Source organism: Schistocerca americana, chromosome 8 (assembly GCF_021461395.2).
Source record: "Schistocerca americana isolate TAMUIC-IGC-003095 chromosome 8, iqSchAmer2.1, whole genome shotgun sequence".
Taxonomy (NCBI): Eukaryota; Metazoa; Arthropoda; class Insecta; order Orthoptera; family Acrididae; genus Schistocerca; species Schistocerca americana.
The window spans coordinates 124,348,556-124,370,320 of NC_060126.1; the positions used below are offsets into that span (position 1 = coordinate 124,348,556).

Here is a 21,765-nt window from a genome sequence, read left to right on the forward strand (position 1 = left end):
CAGTGAAACTTTTGCGGTGTAGTCAAAACAACCCTGGCAGCATGTGGGTGGCCATTATCCGGCAACAAAATGATGCTACCTGTCAACAGTGCTGCATATTTGGACTTGAGGGGGCACTTCAGTTTTTGCATACTGTCTACATACTGCTGTGTGTTAATTGTGGTGCTGTGTTTTCAAAAGTCGATGAGCAGTGTAACCTTGCAGTCAAAGAGAAAGGTTGTGCTTGCATTGCCATTTCAGATGCTTTCCCTCCGTCTCTAAATGATGATACCATGTTACGACATTACAGGACAGAACGCGACATTCTTCTTCGTGATACTGTTCCAGGTCCTGCAGTGATGTTGACATTCTGTTCCTTCATCAGGCTATGGGAACTCCACTATGCTTAGATTTTCCAGAACTTAAGATGCTCTGTCATGATGGCGTGAGCAGTACCTTGACTGATAAACAACATGAGCCAAATATGAGAATGCAGGATTACTCAGCTAATCTCAATGATAAAATCTTCTCGGGATGACAGCCGAGTCGATGCATTGTTCTCCAGCAACATTTCAGCAAGTTCCTTACTTGCCGTCTTCAGGCAAAGATGGTGACTTAGTCTGAAGATGGCAAGTAAGAAACTTGCTGAAACGTTGCTGGAGAACAACACTTTGACTCGGCTGTCAACCCTAGAAGATTTCATCAACATGAGCCAAATGTCATCTGCCATCAGTCATTTCTGTTGGCATCATTCACTGTAGCAATGGCAGAAGGGGTAATGATACAATGAGCCTATCCTGGCTGATCACTGTCTTTCAATGAAACCCTGATCTTTTCGAAAATGTTTATTCCAGGTACACGCACGTGACATGCTGTGTTCGCCATACACAGCAAACATTTAGGCATAAATTTCACTTCCTGACACTACTTCTGCACAGCACATCTAGAATAGTTTTCCATCAACCTCCCAATCTCCACAGTATTCTTCTCAGACCCTATGCTCCTTCTGCACCATACCCTATGGCTCCTACCCCTGTGACCATACTCACTGCAAGACTTGCTCTATGCACCCTCCTACCACCACCTATAGCAACCCTGTAACTGGCAAAACATATACTACATAGGAAGTTCCACCTGCAAAACGACACGTCATATACAAGCTGTTATGTAAATACTGTTTGGCCTTCTACATCAGCATGACTACCCCCAAATTATTAATAAGGATGAATGGGCATAGGCAGAAGGTGTATACTGTCATCACGCAAAATCCTGTTGGAGAGCATGCTCTGCAACATAACAGTCATGACCTCGGTATCTGTTTCATCAGATGAGCCATGTGGATTCTTCCCCCAGACGCCAGTTTCTCAGAACATCACAGGTGGGAACTAGCACTACAATACATCCTTGGTTCTCACCAGCCACCAAGACTTAATTTACATTAATTTCTTCCATCTCAGCATTTCTTCACTATAACCACTCTCTGCTTACTCCATTTTAGTTTTCTACATCTTTCACCGCCTGCCTCTGTTATGCACAATGCACTTAGCTTTTCACTCTTATTAGCTCATGTGTGATGTGTAAGCAGTAATCTCTGTCTGCATATTAACCCGTCTTGAACCTTTAAGCTCTCAGGTTTTCAAATCTCGTCGGATGCAGTCCCCAACAATCAACCTTTCCTTCTCATCCCAAATGGTAAGTCTCCCCTGATTCGCTGTTCTGTGTGACTTTCCCAAAATCTACCCCTTTTCCTAGACCTCTCCAATCATTTTCCTTCACCGCTCTTCCTTCCCCTTCAATCCTTCTGCCTGGAGGAGCCACTGGCTCCATAAGGTTGCAAATTACAACCGTCTTGTATGTGTGTGTTCTGTCGCCACTTGCTGAGCAGATTTTTTTATCTATCTAATTAAATCATTATATAAATATAATAGAAAGAAACATTCCACACGGGAAAAATATATTTAAAAAAAGATGCTGTGACTTACCAAACAGGAAAGCACTGGTAGATAGACACAATAAAAAACACACAAACACACACACAAATATCAAGCTTTCGCAACCCACGGTTGCTTCATCAGGAAAGAGGGAAGGAGAGGGAAAGACGAAAGGATGTGGGTTTTAAGGGAGAGGGTAAGGAGTCATTCCAATCCCGGGAGCGGAAAGACTTACCTTAGGGGGAAAAAGGGACAGGTATACACTCCCACACACACACACACACATATCCATCTGCATATATGCAGACCTCTATCTACCAGCACTTTCCCGTTTGGTAAGTCACAGCATCTTTTTTAAAATATATAAATCATTATATAGTCTGTTTCATTTTCATTTGACTGCCTGTTATGTGTACTTGCCAATTATGTGTACAGGGATGCCACAGGTTCTGGAAATCGGGGAATTTCAAACACGTCAGGGAAATTTGAAAGAACACTGGAAAAATCTCGTTTTTGTCTCAGTAGGTGAAAAATGGTTTGTTTACTGAGGTGTCACGCATTGTCGCTGGCTGGGTGCAGCTGAGCGCAAGCACTGTTTCCCTACTCCCTCATTACTACTGCTTCTCTCCTTCCTACCAGTCTCCTCATCTTGCAGTCAGTGCTGCCACCACTTCTTGGTGGTAGCGTAGCAGCTGCTGACCAGAGGCAGGCAGGCATGAGGAGTGGTTTCTTTGGATCTGATTCTCAGAGACTGTCAATGCAGTGGCAGGGGAAGGTGGTCATGTATGCATGAGTTGTGTCTGAACAATTGTGTGAATGCGTGTGTGCTCTCATTTTCTGACAAAAGCTATGGCTGAAAATTTGGTTGTGAGAGTGTGATTGTCTTTTCTACATGCCTGTCTGTCCTCAGCAATCATCTTTACAGTGAGTTGCTACTTATCCTCATTAGTATTGATTCTCAGAGTATTTGAATAAGTTATCTGTTGCATGGTTGATCACTGGTCTCATTTCATCAACATGCTGTCAGTGGCTTGTGAATAGCTGGGCACATGAGTGGATTTCCATGACAGGCCAAAACTGGAGGCTGTTTCTTTGGGCATCTGTAATGGATTGGGGCTGCAGATCCAAAGCCATTCAGTTTCCACTATTGGCAGGCCCTACCCAGCAGATCTAGTCTCACTAACCTGCCTGCAGTCCAGGTCTGTCTGTGTGTGACATATTGCTGCAGATTTTCGTGGTTCCTTGGACCCAGGACTGTGGTGCTCCTCAGCAGGCCAGAGGCCATGGGCGATGGATTTCAGGAATTGCGACTGTCTCAGCGCAAGTATGTTCTACAGTGTGGTGCTTTATAGACATTTTATTTGTTCTAGTACATTTTGGCACTTTAAAAGTAGTTAATCTACTAAAAAGTATGGACGATAAGAAGAATAAAATTGTGTCAGTCACTGACTGTGTGTATGCTATGCACTCATATATTTCTCAAAAGAAAAATCACAAAATAAAATTAAAATAATAGATATACCACTGTGGGTAATAACACACAATAACAAACTTAGTAGAACCAACATTTTATTGGTAGTCACAATTCTTCCTCACCTTATACACTTAACAGGCCTACTTTTTTTTCTGATGTTATTTCCGTAATCAGTGAAGTTATTTTAAATATGTGTGGCGACTCCAAGGAAATGTGTATTTTCCACCAAATGTGTTTTGTTTTATTGAAATAAAATAAGTGGTCTTAGTGAAACACAGTTACCATTTGGCTTGGTTTCTCCATCTAAAAACAGTTCATTACAAAAGATGTTGATGTTAGTACTGAAGATTTTCCCTCACATCAGCAAATGCCACCTGCTTGCAAGTGGTTTTTTAGATATTTCCTCATTTGCACTATTGTTTCTTGTACTGTAGCTGCAAAGACAGATTGTCAACTTACATCTTAACTTACCCTTGAGATCTCCAAATTTGTCAGGGAAAAATGTTAAACTTGTCTGGAAATCAAAGAATTTTCTTGGGGAAAATTGTGGCAACCCTGGTGTATGTGTATGAAGTTACATTGACCTGTGACCGTATCTCCTAGGTGCTTCAGATTTTTTGCTTGGCAGTGTAGATTCAGTGAACATTAAAAATGATTATTATAAATATAAGGTGCTTTCAGAATATGGCTGTTGCGCAATAATTGTATTTGTATTCAGTAGGTAGTGCTTTACAATTTTTTTTCTGAAAGCAGGTTAGTTTCATTTACTATTCCAATACACCAAATGTTCCCCACTCTTTTTTTTCTGCAAAACCCTGTTTTTCAACATAATGTTGGGTCAATCCAGGAGCCTTATGCCACACCACTGGGAGGATATGTGTACCCACAAGGCACTACTCTACTAGTCAATGTTTGAGCCAGTGTCTTGCTGCATCAGTAACCTCCCCATCATCAGTGGAATGCATCCTCCATTGGATCAAAGAGATGGAAGTTGGAAGGTGTGAGATCTGAGCTGTAGGATGGATGAGGAAGAACAGTGCAGTGAACTTGTATGAGTTCCTCTCAGGTGCACAGATCTGTGTGAGGCCATGCTTTGTCATGCAGTAGGGCTCCCCTCCGGTATGCAGACTTATGTGAGGCCTTGCTTTGTCATGGCGAAGAAGTTTATTCGTATTTTTGCGACAAAGAACAATCCGAAGTCATTTCTTATATTTCCCGAGGGTAGCACAGTACACTTCTGAGTTTCTCATTGCACAGTTAGGTAGGATATCAAACAGACATCAAACACAATAATCTTTTCGAAGTTTCAGAAGACTGTCTCCATGACTTTATTGGCTGACGGTGCAACTTTGAACTTTTCTTCTGAGGGAAGATGGTGTGGTGCCACTCATGGATTGCAGCTTGTTTCCAATTCAAAGAGATGAACCTGTATTTCATTGCCTGTGAGGATGTTTTACAAAAAAAATTGTCACAATCAGCCTCATAATGTGCAAGTAATTCCACACAGATGGTCCTTAATTTCTCTTTATGGGCTTGTGTTGAGCGGCGAGAAACCCAGTGGCCACACCCGTTTGAGTACCCCAACAGGTGGACAAGCATTTCAGCACTACCAACAGAGACATCCAGTTGAGCAGTGAGATGGTTGATAGTGATCCATCGATCCTGTTAAAAATAAGAGCGTCTACATGTTCAAAAATTGCAGGAGTCATAGCTGTATGTGACTGGATTGCTTGCAGGAGATCAGACAGGTTTGTGCGGCCTAATTAGGATAATGACCCATGTCTTCCCCACTGACTCACAGTGCTTTTGTTCACTACCAGGTCTCCATAGACATTCTGCAAGTGGCTATGAATATCTGTGATGCTCTGGTTTTCTGCCAAAAGAAACTCAATGACAGCTCTCTGCTTGGAATGCATCTTTGTTACGGGTGCCGTTTTGAGGGCTGTGTATAGGACTACCACCTATCGGAACTTCGTGAAACTGTAGTGACTGAAGCAGGAATATTCCCCAATGTCCCATAGCAAATTCTGCATTTTTTCAACCGAAATTGGCTGATAAAACAAAAGTGTTGCATTACTTATTGAATGCCCCTTGTATAATATCCTTACAAAGTTTTTGGATTTGGCTCTGTTGATACAAATCCAGTTGCTCCATTCATACTAATCATTGATGAAAAGGAATGCCGAAGGCTACATGAAGTGTACATTTTGACTCTTTGCAAATGATTTAGCTATACTTTCTACATTGAAAAATACAGAAGGTAGGAATGGTAACTTGAAAACATCAGGAACCTCATTAATAAAAAAATGTGAACTTTTAGTATCCATACAGAAAAATGAATGAGCGACGAATTATCTGCTGATGTGTTGCACTTACCAGAGCTTGAAAATAACTCTGAGATCAGAACATTATGAACAGAAGCTAATGATATACTTCTTTTGGACGGTTAAGAGGAAACAGAAGGTGGTTGTTGAGGGTATTCATATATTCAAAGTACGAACTTCTAGGATATTCTCACACCATCATACTGAAGCTTTAGTGACCTGCCCATCATCATCCTGGAGTTTTAGTGACCTGCCCCATCCCTTTTAACATTTCCAACTTAATCCCTCTTTCCTTATCAAGGAAGTAATTAAAACTGGTATAGTGTGTATACATATATACATGTCTATCAGCAGTACTTAACATTTCAGTTCATGGAGATAAGTGATGGCCAGGAGGTGCAGTTGTATCTGTGTTTCCACATTGTGTTATACAGCACAGTCCCGTTAATCCGAACATGAAAAATGTTAGTCTAAGTAAGGAAAACTGTGCGGTAAACTGCTGTACATACACACTATTTTAATTTACGCAGTACAGTAAACATTATTAGAGAAAACATTAGGTTTAAGCAATTCGTAACAATGAAAGAAAAGCTGTAAGATTTACTAAAATACAGCAGACATTTTATCCCTACTTTCTAGATGACAAAAACTCAAGTCATTGTTTTTTGGCATAATGAAGACGGTCTGTTATATGACACATAGTTGCACCATCGTCTCATAAACAGTGGGCTGATGCTCCAAATAACGTAGCGTGAGGTCAAGGGCTTCTGCTGCGTCACTGTGTGGTACCATCTCTCCTTTGTCACTTTCATACTCATTGTCACTTCCATCACAGCAGTCCACTTCTTCCTTGTCTTGAGTCACAGCAGCATCTAAATCAGCATCAGTAAGGTTCTCCAAGCATGCCCCATCCACTGCCTTCCACTCATCTATGTCTCCTTCACTAGCTCCTTCACATCCAGGGATTGTCTCTATCATTTGTAGTAGATTTTCCTCTTCATTTTCAACTAGGTTGTCCTGAAATTCAAGAGATGTCCACAGTTTTCTCCATGATTTTCTCAGAGTATTTTCTAAAATACTCTGCCATGCCTGAGCGGCCCAATAAACAACATCCTTCACATTGGTCTTTTCTATTTTGTCCATTAAAGGATTGCTATCATCTTGGATCAGCCTTCTTAAATACTGTTTTCTGTAAATCAGTTTTAATGTTTGCAGTACCCCCTGGTCCATCGGCTGTAGAAGTGGTGTAACATTCGGCAGCAAAAACTTCGCCGCAATTTCTCCATCACATAATTCCTCATTGCTGGGGTGAGATTGCACGTTATCAATCAAAAGGATTGCACGGGGAGACAAATGATTTTCCTTAGAAAACCGTCAAATAGAGGGAACAAACTGGCCGTGAAACGATTCTTTGAACAGCTTACCATCCATCCATGCTTTTTTCTGGTTGCGATAATATACGCACAGGGACTTCATGTTGGAGTTTTTAAAAGCTCTTGGCCTAGCAGATTTGCCAATCAGCATTAAAGGCACCTTGTAATTACCAGCAGCATTGCTGCGCGCTAATAAAGTAACACGAACTTTGCACATTTTAAAACCAGGAGCATGGTCTTCTGCTTTTGATGCCAGGCTTTTTGTTGGCAAAGCCCTAAAATTAAGGCCAGTCTCATCAGCGTTATAAATTTGTTGGGGAGAATACTGTCCCCCTCTTATCATTTTTTCGAACTCACCCAAGTATTCCTTCGCTGCATCACGGTCAGAAGAAAGCTTCTCTCCAGTACGTGTTAGCTGACAGATTCCATGACGTTTTTCGAATCTCGATTCTTCTTCAAATGACAAATGGTTGCCTTACCAACACCCAGTTCTATTGCCAGTTTAGGTACATTCTCACCATTTCTTACCTGTTTTAAAGCATTCAGTTTTTCTTTGAGAGTTAACATTGTATGTTTCCGTTCACTCATGAAGAAAATACGTGCACCACTACACCTGAACAAATACAATACATCTGTTACGTGTGCCAACGATCGATAACTAACATAACCAAGAGCTTTGCAAGCCAACTGGCAGTGCACTGACCTCAGATACTACAAAGATCTCAACAGTGCACAACAACAAGGGCAGGGAGTGAGAGTGAGCCATTGTTCCCACACTAGTTCCCATTTGTTACCATGGTGTACCTACTTATCTGCTTGGTATACTTCATTCTAACTATTCCTCACTGTAATTCCAGCTAATCCGAATAAATCAGTAATCCGAACAAGGTCTGGTCCAAATTAGATCAGATTAAAGGGACACTACTGTATATAGAAGGTTTTTGAACCTCTTGGGTGGTTGTGGGGAAGCAACATAATGTCTCTATGTAAAACAGTTTGTAAATTTTTTATCGTGACAGCCAGCCATGCGTAGCCCTGCTAGGCAGAAAGGTGTTTCCAAAAGCAAGCTGGGTCTCAGGAGTCAGGAATGAGGCAGGGGCATATCGGTGTAAGTTTGCAATGCATGTGGAAATTAATGTAATATGAAATTTGCAATGTGTATTTCATTCTTAAATTATTACCCAAAATTCTTGATGACATGATGACTCATTTGGCATTTCATTGTGTTTCTTGTCGTTAGAATATCGAGCTAAAGAAATATGGTTTGAGGCCTCCTGTTACATATTCTAAAATTCCATTTTATCATATTTACTGCAGTAAATTTTTAGATAAGACATATTGCCCTTTGGATGCTACATTTTATTATGCATAGTTCTTTTTTAACTAGTTACTTGTTTCTGTTTGATTGTGTGTGTAATTTACATTTTGGTTTACTTTTCAATCCAGTCTGCAGATTCTGGGACAATGAGCAAGAACAGCAAGAAATCAAGGAAAAACAAGCATAAGGCTGCTCCTGCTAGTGCAGAGCAGAGCTCGGAGTCAGTGAATGACAGTACGATCAATGGAAAATCTGAAAGGATTCTAGAAGATGCATCAGGCCCCAGTAAGAATAAAGACAATACAGACAAGCTGACGATGGAAGCTGATGCTCCAGAACCTAAACCAGGAAGGATTCTAGAAGCTGCATCAGGCCCGAGCATGAATAAAGACAATATAGACAAGCTGACGATGGAAGCTGACCCTCCAGAACCTAAACCAGGAAGGATTCTAGAAGACGCATCAGGCATGAGCAAGAATAAAGACCGCTCATCCGAGGTGTTACATGCAAATACAGACAAGCAGAAGATGGAAGCTGAACCTTCAGAACCTAATCCAGAAGACCTTTCACAATTAAAGAACACATGCCGTGCTTTGAAATCAAATCTAAATACCATTAATAGGAAATATCAAGAGGAAAAAAAAGAAAAGGAAATATTACTTAATGAAAACCAAGATTTAAAATCCAAATTGTGTTCTGTGGGAAGGGAATTGGAAGCTGCTAAAATGCAAATAGAAAAATTGAAAAACCAAGGAGCTCTTCCCCGAAAATCACGCGAGGCTCACGAGCCAATGGATCATGAAACAGTTGAGGTATGGTACTTGATTTTACTTATAAAACAAGCAATATGTGGTAACTTAAAACTTAATCTCAAGCTGTACTGTAAATTCTTCATGTTTCATAAGAGCTGGTCCATAGTGGCTTAGTTCTTGCTTTATTGTTTCCACATGAAAATAAATTTTATCATTATTGAGTTTAATAAAAATAATATAGGCTCAAGTGAAAACTGTAGTCTTGTCATTGTCATTATTATTGTTGTTGCCCAAATAATTAATCTATCCCAACAGATACATATTTTTTGCATATAAATGTAAGCTTTTGTTACCGATGTTAATCTGATAAAAGTCTTCCAGGTGCACTGCCAGTTACCAAAATAGTAAAATGTCTGTCATTTTATCCACATACAGCAATTGTTCTTTTAGTGTAGACAGTCTACGCTCTCAGGGAGGCCACTGCACTATAATCAAAACATTGGTTATTTTAGCATTTTAAGTAATTTAAATGATGATATTTGCAGTGTGGAGAAGGATTTTAATGAAGGCTCACTGCCACCCACCCACCCACCAGTCTCTGTGATTAGAATTTTTGCAGTAGTTCTTGTATAAGTACACGGGGTTTGTACAACCCAGGAGATCCGGGAAAAACACAGGAATTTTTTCATCGGGGAGAAAATCGGGAAAAACCCAGGATATTTTTAGAATTCGGGGAATTTTTCATTGTTTGAGTTTTCAGTTAAATTTTTATAATTTTGACTGGTAAGAACGGATACTCTAACAAAGTATATTACTGTATCCCGCTACTGCAGAATAGTACTTCAACAATAAAACATAAACAAGAGAAAAAAACGAAAATAACTTAAATTGCAAAGGAATTGCGCCATATACAACTACACACAGTGCTCATTCAAGTGCCTGCCAATTGAAAATGTGTCAAAGGGTTTAGGAAGACTATGCAGTGCTTCATAACAACAAATTGCCTCCAATGAGCGTGAAGTCGCAACTGTTTACATTCGATTTGTTTTTGCAGTTACACGTGGGCTCATGCACATGTGCAGTTGAGTCACGTTTGAGTAGTTGATTCTCCCACTTCTGGCTACAGGAATGTGGCTGTTGGCTGTGCAAGCAGTCACAGCAAGCAGCTAGATGATACCGGAAAATTTCCTCATATTCTTGAGGAAAAATAACTTGTTTCACAAAGCACCTAGCATCCAGGCACGTTTGTCTATAGATTATTCATATGCTTTTGGAAAGCTTCCCTGTTGGTTTTTGAACACATTTTAAGTTGATTTCTGAATGAATCATAAGTTGACTTTTGAATGCACGCATAGTGTACGTGATGCCTCTGTCAGGAGAATCTTCATCACATCTAGAAATAAACTTTCCGCAGGCAAAAGGGGGCGGGGCAATACGAGCTGATGGAGTAAAGCCAAACAGATGAATGCCAATTGCTGTCTGGTTATGTGGTTGATTGGGTTTGCAAATGATCAGCATTATTATAATTACTAGCGAAATCTGTAGATTCAGACTACCAGAATGGAAATAAACGACTAACAGGAATAGCATGTGAGAAACATTACGTATTATCTTCTCGGTGTATCCAAGAAAATGAAATTTTGACAGAAAATTTTTGGCCAGATCACTACACTAGTAAGGACCAGTTGTACAGTCCCCGGCTAGCAGACGCGTAAGATCTATTTGGAAGTAATGTGGAAAACGTGTTGTTCGAACACGTAATAACGCCTAACTGGAAAATTATCACAGTATAACTAAACCTGTGATTCTGACAGGGTTAGTGAAGTTAATTGACGAACAAATTTCGACAATGGCAGCAATAGCTACAGAATTGGTGATGACAAGATTCTTAGAATGAGGAAGGAGAAGAAACGGGGGCATCACACAAATTATGGAAGAATAAGACGATTTCAAATTTATATAAAAATTTCGTAATACTACTTTTCGATCTCATGCTTGAGAAGCTGTTGCGTATGAATGAAATGTGAAACTATTTCCTAACATAAAGCTTTTTGTTCGTAGAAGGCCTAATAGGCATTTGATATTGGTATTTCATGGATTATGTTCTATTGTGTTATAAAAATGGCCATTTGTGCCAAAACAGTCTCGTTTATTTGGTGTGTTACAAAATTGCTGCCATATTAGAAAGGCCTATTTTGTTTTATGTAGCAGACAGTGCCAAAATAGACATAATCAGATCGAGAAACCACACCAGTCTTGGGTATTATTTGTATTAACAGCTTTTTCAGTATTAGATAACGACATTTCGATTTTTCATTAAGCAAAACGTTTGGCGAACTTTGATGAGGTAATAGATTCTTTCGCAGAAAGGAAAGCACGCCATGTAAAGCTAGTGCCAAAATAGACATAATCAGATCGAGAAACCACACCAGTCTTGGGTATTATTTGTATTAACAGCTTTTTCAGTATTAGATAACGACATCTCGATTTTTCATTAAGCAAAACGTTTGACGAACTTTGATGAGGTAATAGATTCTTTCGCAGAAAGGAAAGCACGCCATGTAAAGCTGTAGCAAGATTAGAGAGAAAAAAGTACTAGGAGCTAAAGTTTGAAGAAATGTGTAATTTCTTGCTGATCTCTTGTCAGTATTGGTTTTATATATCCTATATTTAATTTTATGTCACACAAAACAGCAAGTTATTAACTAAAAGGCAATAAAGAGTTCAGATTTTCTGAAGAGTTCTTGTTCTCTTGATTACAAATAATCCCATCCGCTATTAATTGCGAATTTTTTTTAAGAGGGCCAGGCTGTCAAACCAGCTGACTGGGAGCAGGAGAGGCACCACAGGACATTTTAATTTCCCCTTGCCTGTATATAGTTTGGATGTGCGGTAGAAAAATGCTTTATGAAGAGGCGTGGCACTGCACTTTGGCATACTTAAGACCAAATAATATGCCTTACATTTACTCAAATACATACTTTTATGTTCCAGACTTTTCAGAAAGATGTGCACTACAATATGAACATGTTTTGAAAATTCGATTTTTTTTTTTTTTAGTATTGACTCGGTCTGCAAATGTCGTAGATCCGGGGCTGGAGCAGTCTGAGTTATAGTGGGTAGTCTCCACACGACCCGTGTTTACATTTATTGATTTTGCTGTTTCCCCTTCGTTTACTCTCGCGTCAATGAAAACAATACGGATATCTGTGGCCGGGAGCTATCAAGTGAATTAAAATACATTCACAACATTACGGAAGGCTAAAATATGTCATTAGTTTCAGATTTTATTTTATTTCCACCTTTCTGATAGTCAAGCATTAGTCGCCTTGCGGAACTATGAAGTTATTTTTGTCTGTTTGTTCAAGAAATTTGACTTCTGTTAACGTTTTCCGCAGAGGCAGTCAATGTATTTGAAACGAAATATTTAATTCCACAGCACTGGCTAGTTTCAACTGTTCGCTGCATTTCAAATACACGTTTTCATTTTCTAGCACATCATAATAAAGAACCAAACATGATATAATACAGTACTGGTGCTCCAAGAAAATTTACATCCCGAAAAACACACTGAAAAGCTTAATGTCAGGTTGAGGTCTACTTCATTGGGAATCCGGACATACGAATGTGCACTTTAAGTATGCACTTTAAATGTCCACATTTTAATATTGTTCACAAAATTCCGATGATCTTGCAGTATCCTCTGATGTCTTGTTTCTTTTATGACATAATGTATGATCTTTCAATGTTTTACACGTACGTACATACGTTATGATAGCTACCCAAGCGTGGTGTCACCTGTTATCTGCGCTTTCTGGCAACTGCTGAAACGAACCTATTTCTAACAGGTAGCGGGAAAATATTGCTAATAGTGGTTTGAAAAGCATTGCTTTCAAAGTAAATATTCTTTTACGTAGGTTGAACTATGTGCAAAAATGTACCATGAGTTTATTAAATCACAGAGCCTTTGACTCTCATTTAAAAATCAACTCTTTGATGACGCGCCATTTAGAAGAATTTCGAACCCTGAAGAGCAGACATTTATGTCATTATTAAAGATTTTACTGGCACATTTATGTGATATATCTTAAAATGTAACACATGCAAAAAAGATCAACAGTATATGTGAAAGCTTAGCTTCTCTTGCAGCTTGAGAACAATATTATATGTGAAAACTTGGCTTTTCTTGTAGCAACACTATGTATATTAATTTAAACTATGAACTTTCCCTGTTTGTGTGTTCGTGCTACTTAAGAGTGATGTTGCTGTTGGCTGACTACATCACATGTCCTATGCTCTGAATCTCCACTGTCATCGGCTGGCGAGATCATGTGACAAGCTATGAGCGGCCTACAAAAGCGCATCAAAATCTCGATTTCAATGATTTGAAAAGTAACATGCGGATTGGTGGAATTCCAGTGCATACTTTTGTAATACGAAAAGATGCAGTGTACATTTTGCTGCACATCAAAGATGTTTCCAAAACATGTCTTTTTTCCTGAGTTTCATTTTCTAAAGTGCTGGGAAATTGTACGCCCGTGTATAAAACCATAACCATTCAAAGGATTGATAAGGGAAAATATACTGTCACCCGGGAGAAAGTGTATTTTTTTTTCCTTGTCCATGTATACAACCTGGTACACTCTCTCTTTATTTGAAGTTCTTAATGTGGTGTCCTGTTTAAAAGAGATTTTGATGTGTACTGTAATGAAGGCATCTTGAGCTGTTTATTGGAGTGCACTCTGTACATTGTATGATCTCAAAAAGGGATTCACTTTCATTACTAAATGTGTCAGATGGAATTTACACGGTATGAGAAGACTCCCATTCGACTTGGTGAAGTACTGTTTCAACAGTTGAGTAGTGTTCTTATTTATAAACCTACTTACTTGTTTTTGAGCAGAGTGTCACTGTATTATGAGACACAAAGTAGATTGGTGGTTACTGTCAGCATCTGGTCCCTCATTATCTGAAAGGCCGTTAATAATCTGCTTTGCAGCAGTGTTGTTGATTTTACTTTTATCTGCAAAGATGATTTCTATTGTTCTAGTAGGATTGACAGTAACTTGTAGGTAAGCACATTATGAGAACTGGATTAAAGGAAAACAAAGCAGTAGTCATTAACTTGCTACATGCCATGTTTGTGTATCTTCACCCAAAAAAGGGCCTGAGTCACTTAAGTTTACACACTCATTATCAGCTGTTTGGTATGGGTCGTTTAAGCTGTAATATACTGCACAGATCTTGCTGACATCTTTTCAGGGGAATATTTGTAGGGTTTGTTATTATTAATTCCTTTCTTTTTTACTGGACTTTAAAGGGCACCTAAAACTTCTTCATCATCCTGTTTATGTGGAAGCTATACTTAGTAAACACTTCTTAGTAAAATTAATTACAATTTATAATAGGATTTGTGAAATGGTTTGGATATTATAGTTTGAATGACAGCCTCATTCATGCAGTATTGTCATTATGGAATATTATCAACTACTTTGGTGTTCAAAGCGATCAAAATTTTCTCCTTGATGTCATGAACAACACCATAACCTTCATTAAACACAATGTCTGATTAACCTATCAGTATCATATGATAATGTTTGACATCTGTTGCATATTTTCATTTCGAAGACAGTCAGTATCTATTCTGGACGAATATGTTCAACTTTCATCTGAGCTCTGTCAGGTGCAGTTGACTTTGGACACCTAATTATCATGCTTATATTAGCAAGTAACATTACATTATTTTGAGTTATTTGTTATGTTTGAACCAAGAAAGGTGTAAAAGAAAATGCATAGCCATTCAGTAGTAAGAAGTATTTTTTTAGTCAGACCTGGTGTTCTAGTAGTAATAGATACACTGGGAAACTAAAATGTCACAGGATTGAATCCTGGTTGAACTATGAAATTTGCAGTATGTCATTAAGGGGAGTTGGAATGCCCTATCCCGACAATGTTAAATTTAGTGACTTGGCCTCCCTGTATTTCAGGAACCACTGTAGCCATTGACATGAAACTTTTACAGGACATTAAACTGTATATTCTGAGTCTACTGTCACTCAGAAGCATCCTGCACCATACTGTATATCATCCTCTTGATCTTTTTCCAAGTTTCTTCTTCTTTCTGGACTCCTTGGTGGCCAACTGTGCTGCATATTCTTCTTTATCAATGCGAACCTTGTCCATCCGTTCAAGTTCTCTGATGCAGTTTGCCCCAGGATTCATTCCCAAATGCTGTAGCACTTTCACCCTACCAATGTTGCCATCATTAAAAGCAATAACAGCATCACTGACCCCCCCCCCCCCCCCCCCCCACTTTCGTGTCTTCATCCCAACAAAAACATATTTTCGTAAGCAAGTCCATATAATATTATTGAACAACTCATTGGGATTTTGAGTCTGACCGTACAGACACTTCTTCAATAATTCAGGATTTGCCAGGTCTCTAAAAATAGGTTTTATGATGTCCATGACTGCTTCTGGGAAGGAATGTTTATGGCTGTATGAACTGTTGTAGACTGGACATTGTGGTAATTCCACCATGAATCGGCTCCATGAGCGCAAAGGCGGTGTACTGTTTTTTCATCAATTGACAGTTTGTGGAAGAAGGTAGCCCATACTGCCTGCTTTATTTTCGACGAATCCTCAGTATTATTTCTAATGGCCATCCCATAATACTGCTGTAGTTCATCAATCATTTTATCTGTCAGCCTGCCTCTTATGGTTTTACCATCAGAAAGTTTTCTTCTTTCTCAAACTTTGTTTCAACTTCCTCGATCTGGTGCCCATCTTTATAACACAGCCTTCTATATAAAAAATTACCATTTTATTAGGTCTTGAAGTAATGCATGTAACAATTTTAATGTTTTCAACTGGTGTAGATTATATTTAAAAAATAAAATAATTTTTTTTTTCGGTTCTAACTCCCTTAATTTATCCTTTATCTCTCAGTGAAGTGATATATTAAGGTTCATCAGGAATGTCCACCTCCGTAGCGTAGCGGTAACATTATCACCTACCACGCAGAGGGCCCGGGTTCTATTCCCAGTAGGGGACTGGTTGTTGTGTGCATCCTTCCATTGACTCACAAGTCGCAGAAGAGGCATCAACTAAAAAGGACTTGCAATACAGCAGCCGAATTCCCCTGAATGGGGCCTCCTGGCCAACAATGTTATACGATCATTTCCATTTCATCAGGAATGATGGGTGGGTTGGATCCCATCTTAAACTGTAGGTCCCCTTTCCCCCATAAGATTACTGGGTTAGGTTAGGTTCAAGCAAGGAACTTAAGTGGCTTCCAATTGAAATTCTTGCATTAGGCTATTGAGCCCCGTGGAGTTATAGTGTAAAACAAATTAGCTTATGCAGTCTATTAACAGAATTCAATTATAAGTTTGGGGTTCGGCACCAGATGGAAGCATCATCTGGAAAATGTGGAAAGAGAAGATTGGGGACATTTGAAATGCTGTTTTGTAGCAAAGCTCATGAAGTGAATAGGAATAATAATAAAAAAAAAGGTCCCAACACAGAATGGGGAAGTGGAATAAGCAAGTGAGATATAGAAATATGTGATATTAATTACATTTCTTGAAAAATATATAACTTAAGAATGGGAAATGTAAGGAGGTGACACGTATTACTAAAGATGTTGATTTTAATAAATATGCACAAGTGACAAGATCAGCCACTGTACATAAAGGTCTACATGAAGCAGTAAAAGAAGTGACCACATGAAAAAGTAAATTGTTTTTGCCATGAGAAGTTCTCTTCTCTATTCCAAACAGTTGATATTTGTATTGAGGACAGGAACCATACAACTGTAGATATAACTTTTTCCATTGCTATAATAATGTGTATTTATTAGTTAACAAATATAGCAATTTTCAAGATATTGAAAATATGCCTGATGCACTAACTTACTTAAAATAAGAATATAGAAGCAAATTATACAATATTGTGAAATTTACATGTATCAGCAACAAACTTGCAGCCAATCCATATTCTATGATTTGACACACATACCACTCTGATAATTGTGCCTTTCTTTATATATGGACTAAGCAAACAGCTTCGCATCTTCGCTCATCCCATGGTTTGGGTCAGGATCTCTGTCTCTTTTGGACAACCCTTTCCAGTCGTGTGCTTTAAATTTCGTGACTATTTAGTGTCTATGGTTACCTATATTATACATTGCTGCCCCTATAGCCTGTTCCTAACTGCTGTCAAATGTAATCTTCATAGTCTTTCGATGGTAGTCCTAAACTATATATGATTTGTGTGTATTGTTCAAACATTGTCATTGAATGTTTCCTTTTTTCTCAATTTGTTTGCTTGAGATGGAAGTATAAGGTACAACATCTATATAGTTCATTGTAATTGATACCATGGTTGTAAAATTCACAGTTGGTAAGTGAAATGTTTCAATTTTCTTTATGTTCCTTTTTTTTTGAGACCATTGTTGTAGGCATTTGTTTCTACTTCACAGGAACATGCGAGTGAGCAACCAGACCAAGAAGCATCTTCAGATGGATTCATGCGGTATGTTAGAATACAGTCCCATCTTTTCACTGTTCAGTCACTTGTAGCAGTTGACACAATGAATTGTATATATAAAATATGTAAAGAAATGCAGCTATAAGAGTTGAAGGTCATGAAAAGGAGGCATTTATTAGACGAGGTATAAATAGTGGCTGTTTAATGCTCTTCACAAAAATGCTCTATCTTTTCTTATAACACCCACAATTTTTACAGGATTCCTAAAGTGTCCTATTTTTAAATTTCCTCCATAATACATACTGCAATAAATCATAAAATGATTCAACATGATTGATTGTGAAAAGATCAATACTTCTTGAGTTGTTTTGACTCTCAAAAGCAGGAGAGAGAATATAACCTCATCTGTCAAAATAGCATACCTACCTTTTGTTAATATAAAGTCAGGACATCAGGACAAAACTTTTGCACCAAATACTGTTGGTTATACCGTGTTGTAGATTTGAGGAAAAGGCAAGCAGAAATCTTTACCATTTGGTATTCCAATGGTATGGAGAGAACAAGAAAACCATATAAAATATTGGAATTTTTGTATGATGAACAGTGTGAAAGGAATTGTTCATCCAAATAACTGTTTATTCCCATGCCTGAACTGCCCACTATTTTGGGATCTTCAACATCATGAGACCCTGATTATTACTCCACACTCACAAAAGAACTGAATGACCTCGTAAGTGGCATAAGTTGTCGGGTCTCTACTAAAGGAAAAGCATTTGCTTACCCTGTGCACAAAATTCTACTGGATCAAGAGAATCAGAATTTCATGAATTTTCACTAAAGAAGGCTCTCTTGTTTATTGTAAGAACATTGAAGGTGTTCACCAAGATACGGTGTTACATACAACATGAATGGATTGAGACTATTTATAGATTCTAACAAAAGAATGCTGAAAGCTGTACTTCCACACATTGGAAATAAGTATGGCTCTGTGCTGATACAATATTCTGTACCCTTAAAAGAAATTGAATATTTTAAAATAACCTATTAAAATACGGAGATTCTGCTGAAGGCACTGAACTGCTTGAAATACCATTGGGTTGTATGTGGAGACCTGGAAGTAATGGGAGTGAAGTTTCCTGTGCCTCTGGGATAGTCATGCCCTTGAATCACATTGGACTAGAATAGAATGAACCTACCAGAACAATAATGAATCCTGGGCAGAAAAATGTGATAAGAGAGTCTTCTGTGAAATAAGAGAAAATCGTCCTGCCATCTCTTCATGTTAAACTGGGAATCATGAAACTGTTCGTCAAAGCAATGCCTAAAGATGGTGATTGTTTTAAGTATATAAGTTTCAGATTTTCTTTTCTGTCTGAGGCTAAACTTGAAAGAAGGAGTATTTGTGGGATCGAACATTTGAAGTTTGATGAAAAATGAACGACTGGCTTGGACAGGATTTAAGAATGTGATTAACAATGTGTAAGAAATATGAAACACACAAATTTCAAAGCCGTGGCTGAATATATGATGATAGCTCTGGAAAATTTAGGATGAAATATGAGTATTTAAAACCCATTGTCTTCATACTCATCTTGCTTTTCTGTCTGACAGTCTTTGAGATGATGTGAAAAAGCTTGGACAAAGAGCTCATCAAGACATGAAAAAAATTGAATCCCGTTACCAAGGAAAATGGGATGAACAGAAGATGGGGCTGACTACTGTTGGTCTCTAAAAATACATAATGCGGAACTACAGGACAGAAGAAAATCTCGATGACAAAATTTCAATATCAAGAGGAATTAGTACTTTAAAAGTACAGTGTCTCCGTAAAACTTGGAACAAGTTCAGCTTAAATTGTGATTCCATCTGTGAACAAATGAGTGCTCTTTGATTTTATTTACTGCTTACGTTTGTAAACAGTTAACAGGTCACTAGTATAGCTGTGTGTGTCTTAATTAATATATTAAAATGTCTTAATATTGTCTAATGTGATTGGATACATTAAAAAAAATCTACTCACCAAGTGGTGGCAGGACAAACAAAAGAAGGTTACACTCAAGCAAGCTTTTAGAGGCAGTGACTCCTTCTTCCAGCAGAAGTTGAGGGGGAAGGAAAAGGACTTGAGAGGTTTAGCAAAAGGGTTAGATGTCACTCAGAACTGCAGTCAGAGAGACTTACTGGACAGGATGAGAAGGAAAGACTGATTGTTACGAACTGCACCAGACAAGATTCAAAAAGCTGAGAGCTTAAAGGTGGAACACAGGGTAACATGCAAGACAGAGAATACTGCTAAAACACAATTCGTGAGTTAATAAGAGTGAAAAGCTAAGTGCATTGTACATAACAGAGGTGGGAGGGGGTGGCGAAAAATAGACAGGTCAGAAAATGAAAGATGTAGAAAACAAAAACAGAGTGAAGAAGGCAGTAGTTAGAGTGAAGAAATGCTGAGACAGAAGAAAGTAATATAAATTAAGACCAGGTGGGTGGCATGAACCAAGGACATGTTGTAGCACTAGTACCCAATTGCGGAATTCTGAGAAACTGGTGTCTCAGGGAAGATGGTACGTGAGGTGAAACAGGCAGCGAGGTCACGACTGTCATGCTGTAAAGCATGCTCTGCAGCAAGATATTGTGTGTTACTGGAATACACCCTCTGCCTATGCCCATCCATCCTAACTGATAACTTGGTGATAGTCATGCCAATGTAAAAGGCCGAACAGTGTTAATATAATAGCCGGTATATGACTTGTCGTTTCACAGGTGGCTCTTCCTTTGATAGTATATGTCTAGTCATTTACAGGGCTGGTGTAGGTGGTGGTAGGAGGCTGCATAGGGCAAGTCTCACAGCGAAGATTGTCACAGGGAAAGGAGATGGTTGCAGGATGAGCATAGGGTCAGACAAGGATGTTGGGGAAATTGGGAGAGCAATGAAAAGCTATTCTAGGTGTGGTGGGCAAAATCTCAGATAGAATGGATCTCATTTCAGTGCATGATTTTAGGGAGTCATGCCCTTCCCGAAGTACCTGAGTGACAATTGGTGTATTCCAAATTTGATCGGATGGCCTAATAAAGCTGCATTTGAACAAGACTGGTGGGGTAATTACGTTCAGTGATGGCTGAAGTCAAAATGGTGGTGTATTGCTGTAAAGAGTCTGCATCCGAACAAACACTTTTGCCTCAAAGCCAAGGCTATATGGGAGGGATTGTTTGACATGGAAAGGATGGCAATTGTCAAAATGCAAGTACTGTTTGTTAGTTGGTTTAATGTGGATTAAAGTGTGTGGCTGGCCTTCGGTGAGGAATAAATCCTATTTATCTTTCTTCATCCTTCATTTTCTGACCCGTCGTTTTTTCGCCGTCCCCCATCCACCTGTGCTATGAACAGTGCACTTAGCTTTTCACTGTTTTAATTTGAGCACAATGTCTCAGCAGTAGTCTGTGTCTTGCATATTACCCTTAAGCTCTCAGGCTTTTAAATCCCATCGGGTGCAGTTCCTGACAAACAGTCTTTCCTTCTCATCCCATCCGGTAAGTCTCCCCTGACGTGCAGTTCTAGGTGCTTTTCCGAAATTATTCCTTTTCGTAAACGCCTCCAGTCATTCTCCTTCACCCCTCTTCTTTCCCCTTCAACCCTTCTGCCAGAAGAAGAAGAATCTTTGCCTCCAAAAGCTAGCATATGTATACCTTGTATGTGTGTGTTCTCCTGCTGCCACTTGGTGAGTAGATTTTTTTACCCATACAATCACATTATCACTGCCCTGTGTAATTATTGCAATAAAGTCAAACAACCTACAATATAGATATATTGTTAAATGGAAGTAGTATATACATTTGTATGAGTGAAAGGATATGCATAGGATACTAAATAAGTCTAATACATTTTGGGCTCTGTCAACCTTATGAGGAGAACCCGACTCTTCTTATGTCAGTCACATAAAACTTTTCAAATGCTTGGTGCATAATACATCATTTTCATGGGGTGGAACCTGAACATATCATTAAACAAAATGAAACATAGATAAGGTAATTAAAATATTTAATTGTATGGTAAAACAGTATCTATTTAGGGTTGAGTCATTATTTGTAATGTGGTAGGTTACAGATGGTTCTGTATAAGGTTCCCA

At 38.7% G+C, this 21,765-nt stretch overlaps 1 protein-coding gene across 1 annotated transcript in view; it reads left to right on the top strand.

Moving 5' to 3' along the window:
* Window positions 1-17,881, top strand: part of LOC124545619 (actin cytoskeleton-regulatory complex protein PAN1-like) — a 50,070-nt gene extending 32,189 nt beyond the window's left edge. The window contains exons 2-4 of the mRNA XM_047124566.1: window positions 8,528-9,211; window positions 17,634-17,686; window positions 17,773-17,881. Of these exons, the coding sequence (XP_046980522.1) occupies window positions 8,546-9,211; window positions 17,634-17,686; window positions 17,773-17,881 (828 nt within the window). The 5' untranslated portion in view covers window positions 8,528-8,545. The remainder of the gene's footprint in view (window positions 1-8,527; window positions 9,212-17,633; window positions 17,687-17,772) is intronic.
* The last annotated feature ends 3,884 nt before the right edge of the window (window positions 17,882-21,765 follow it).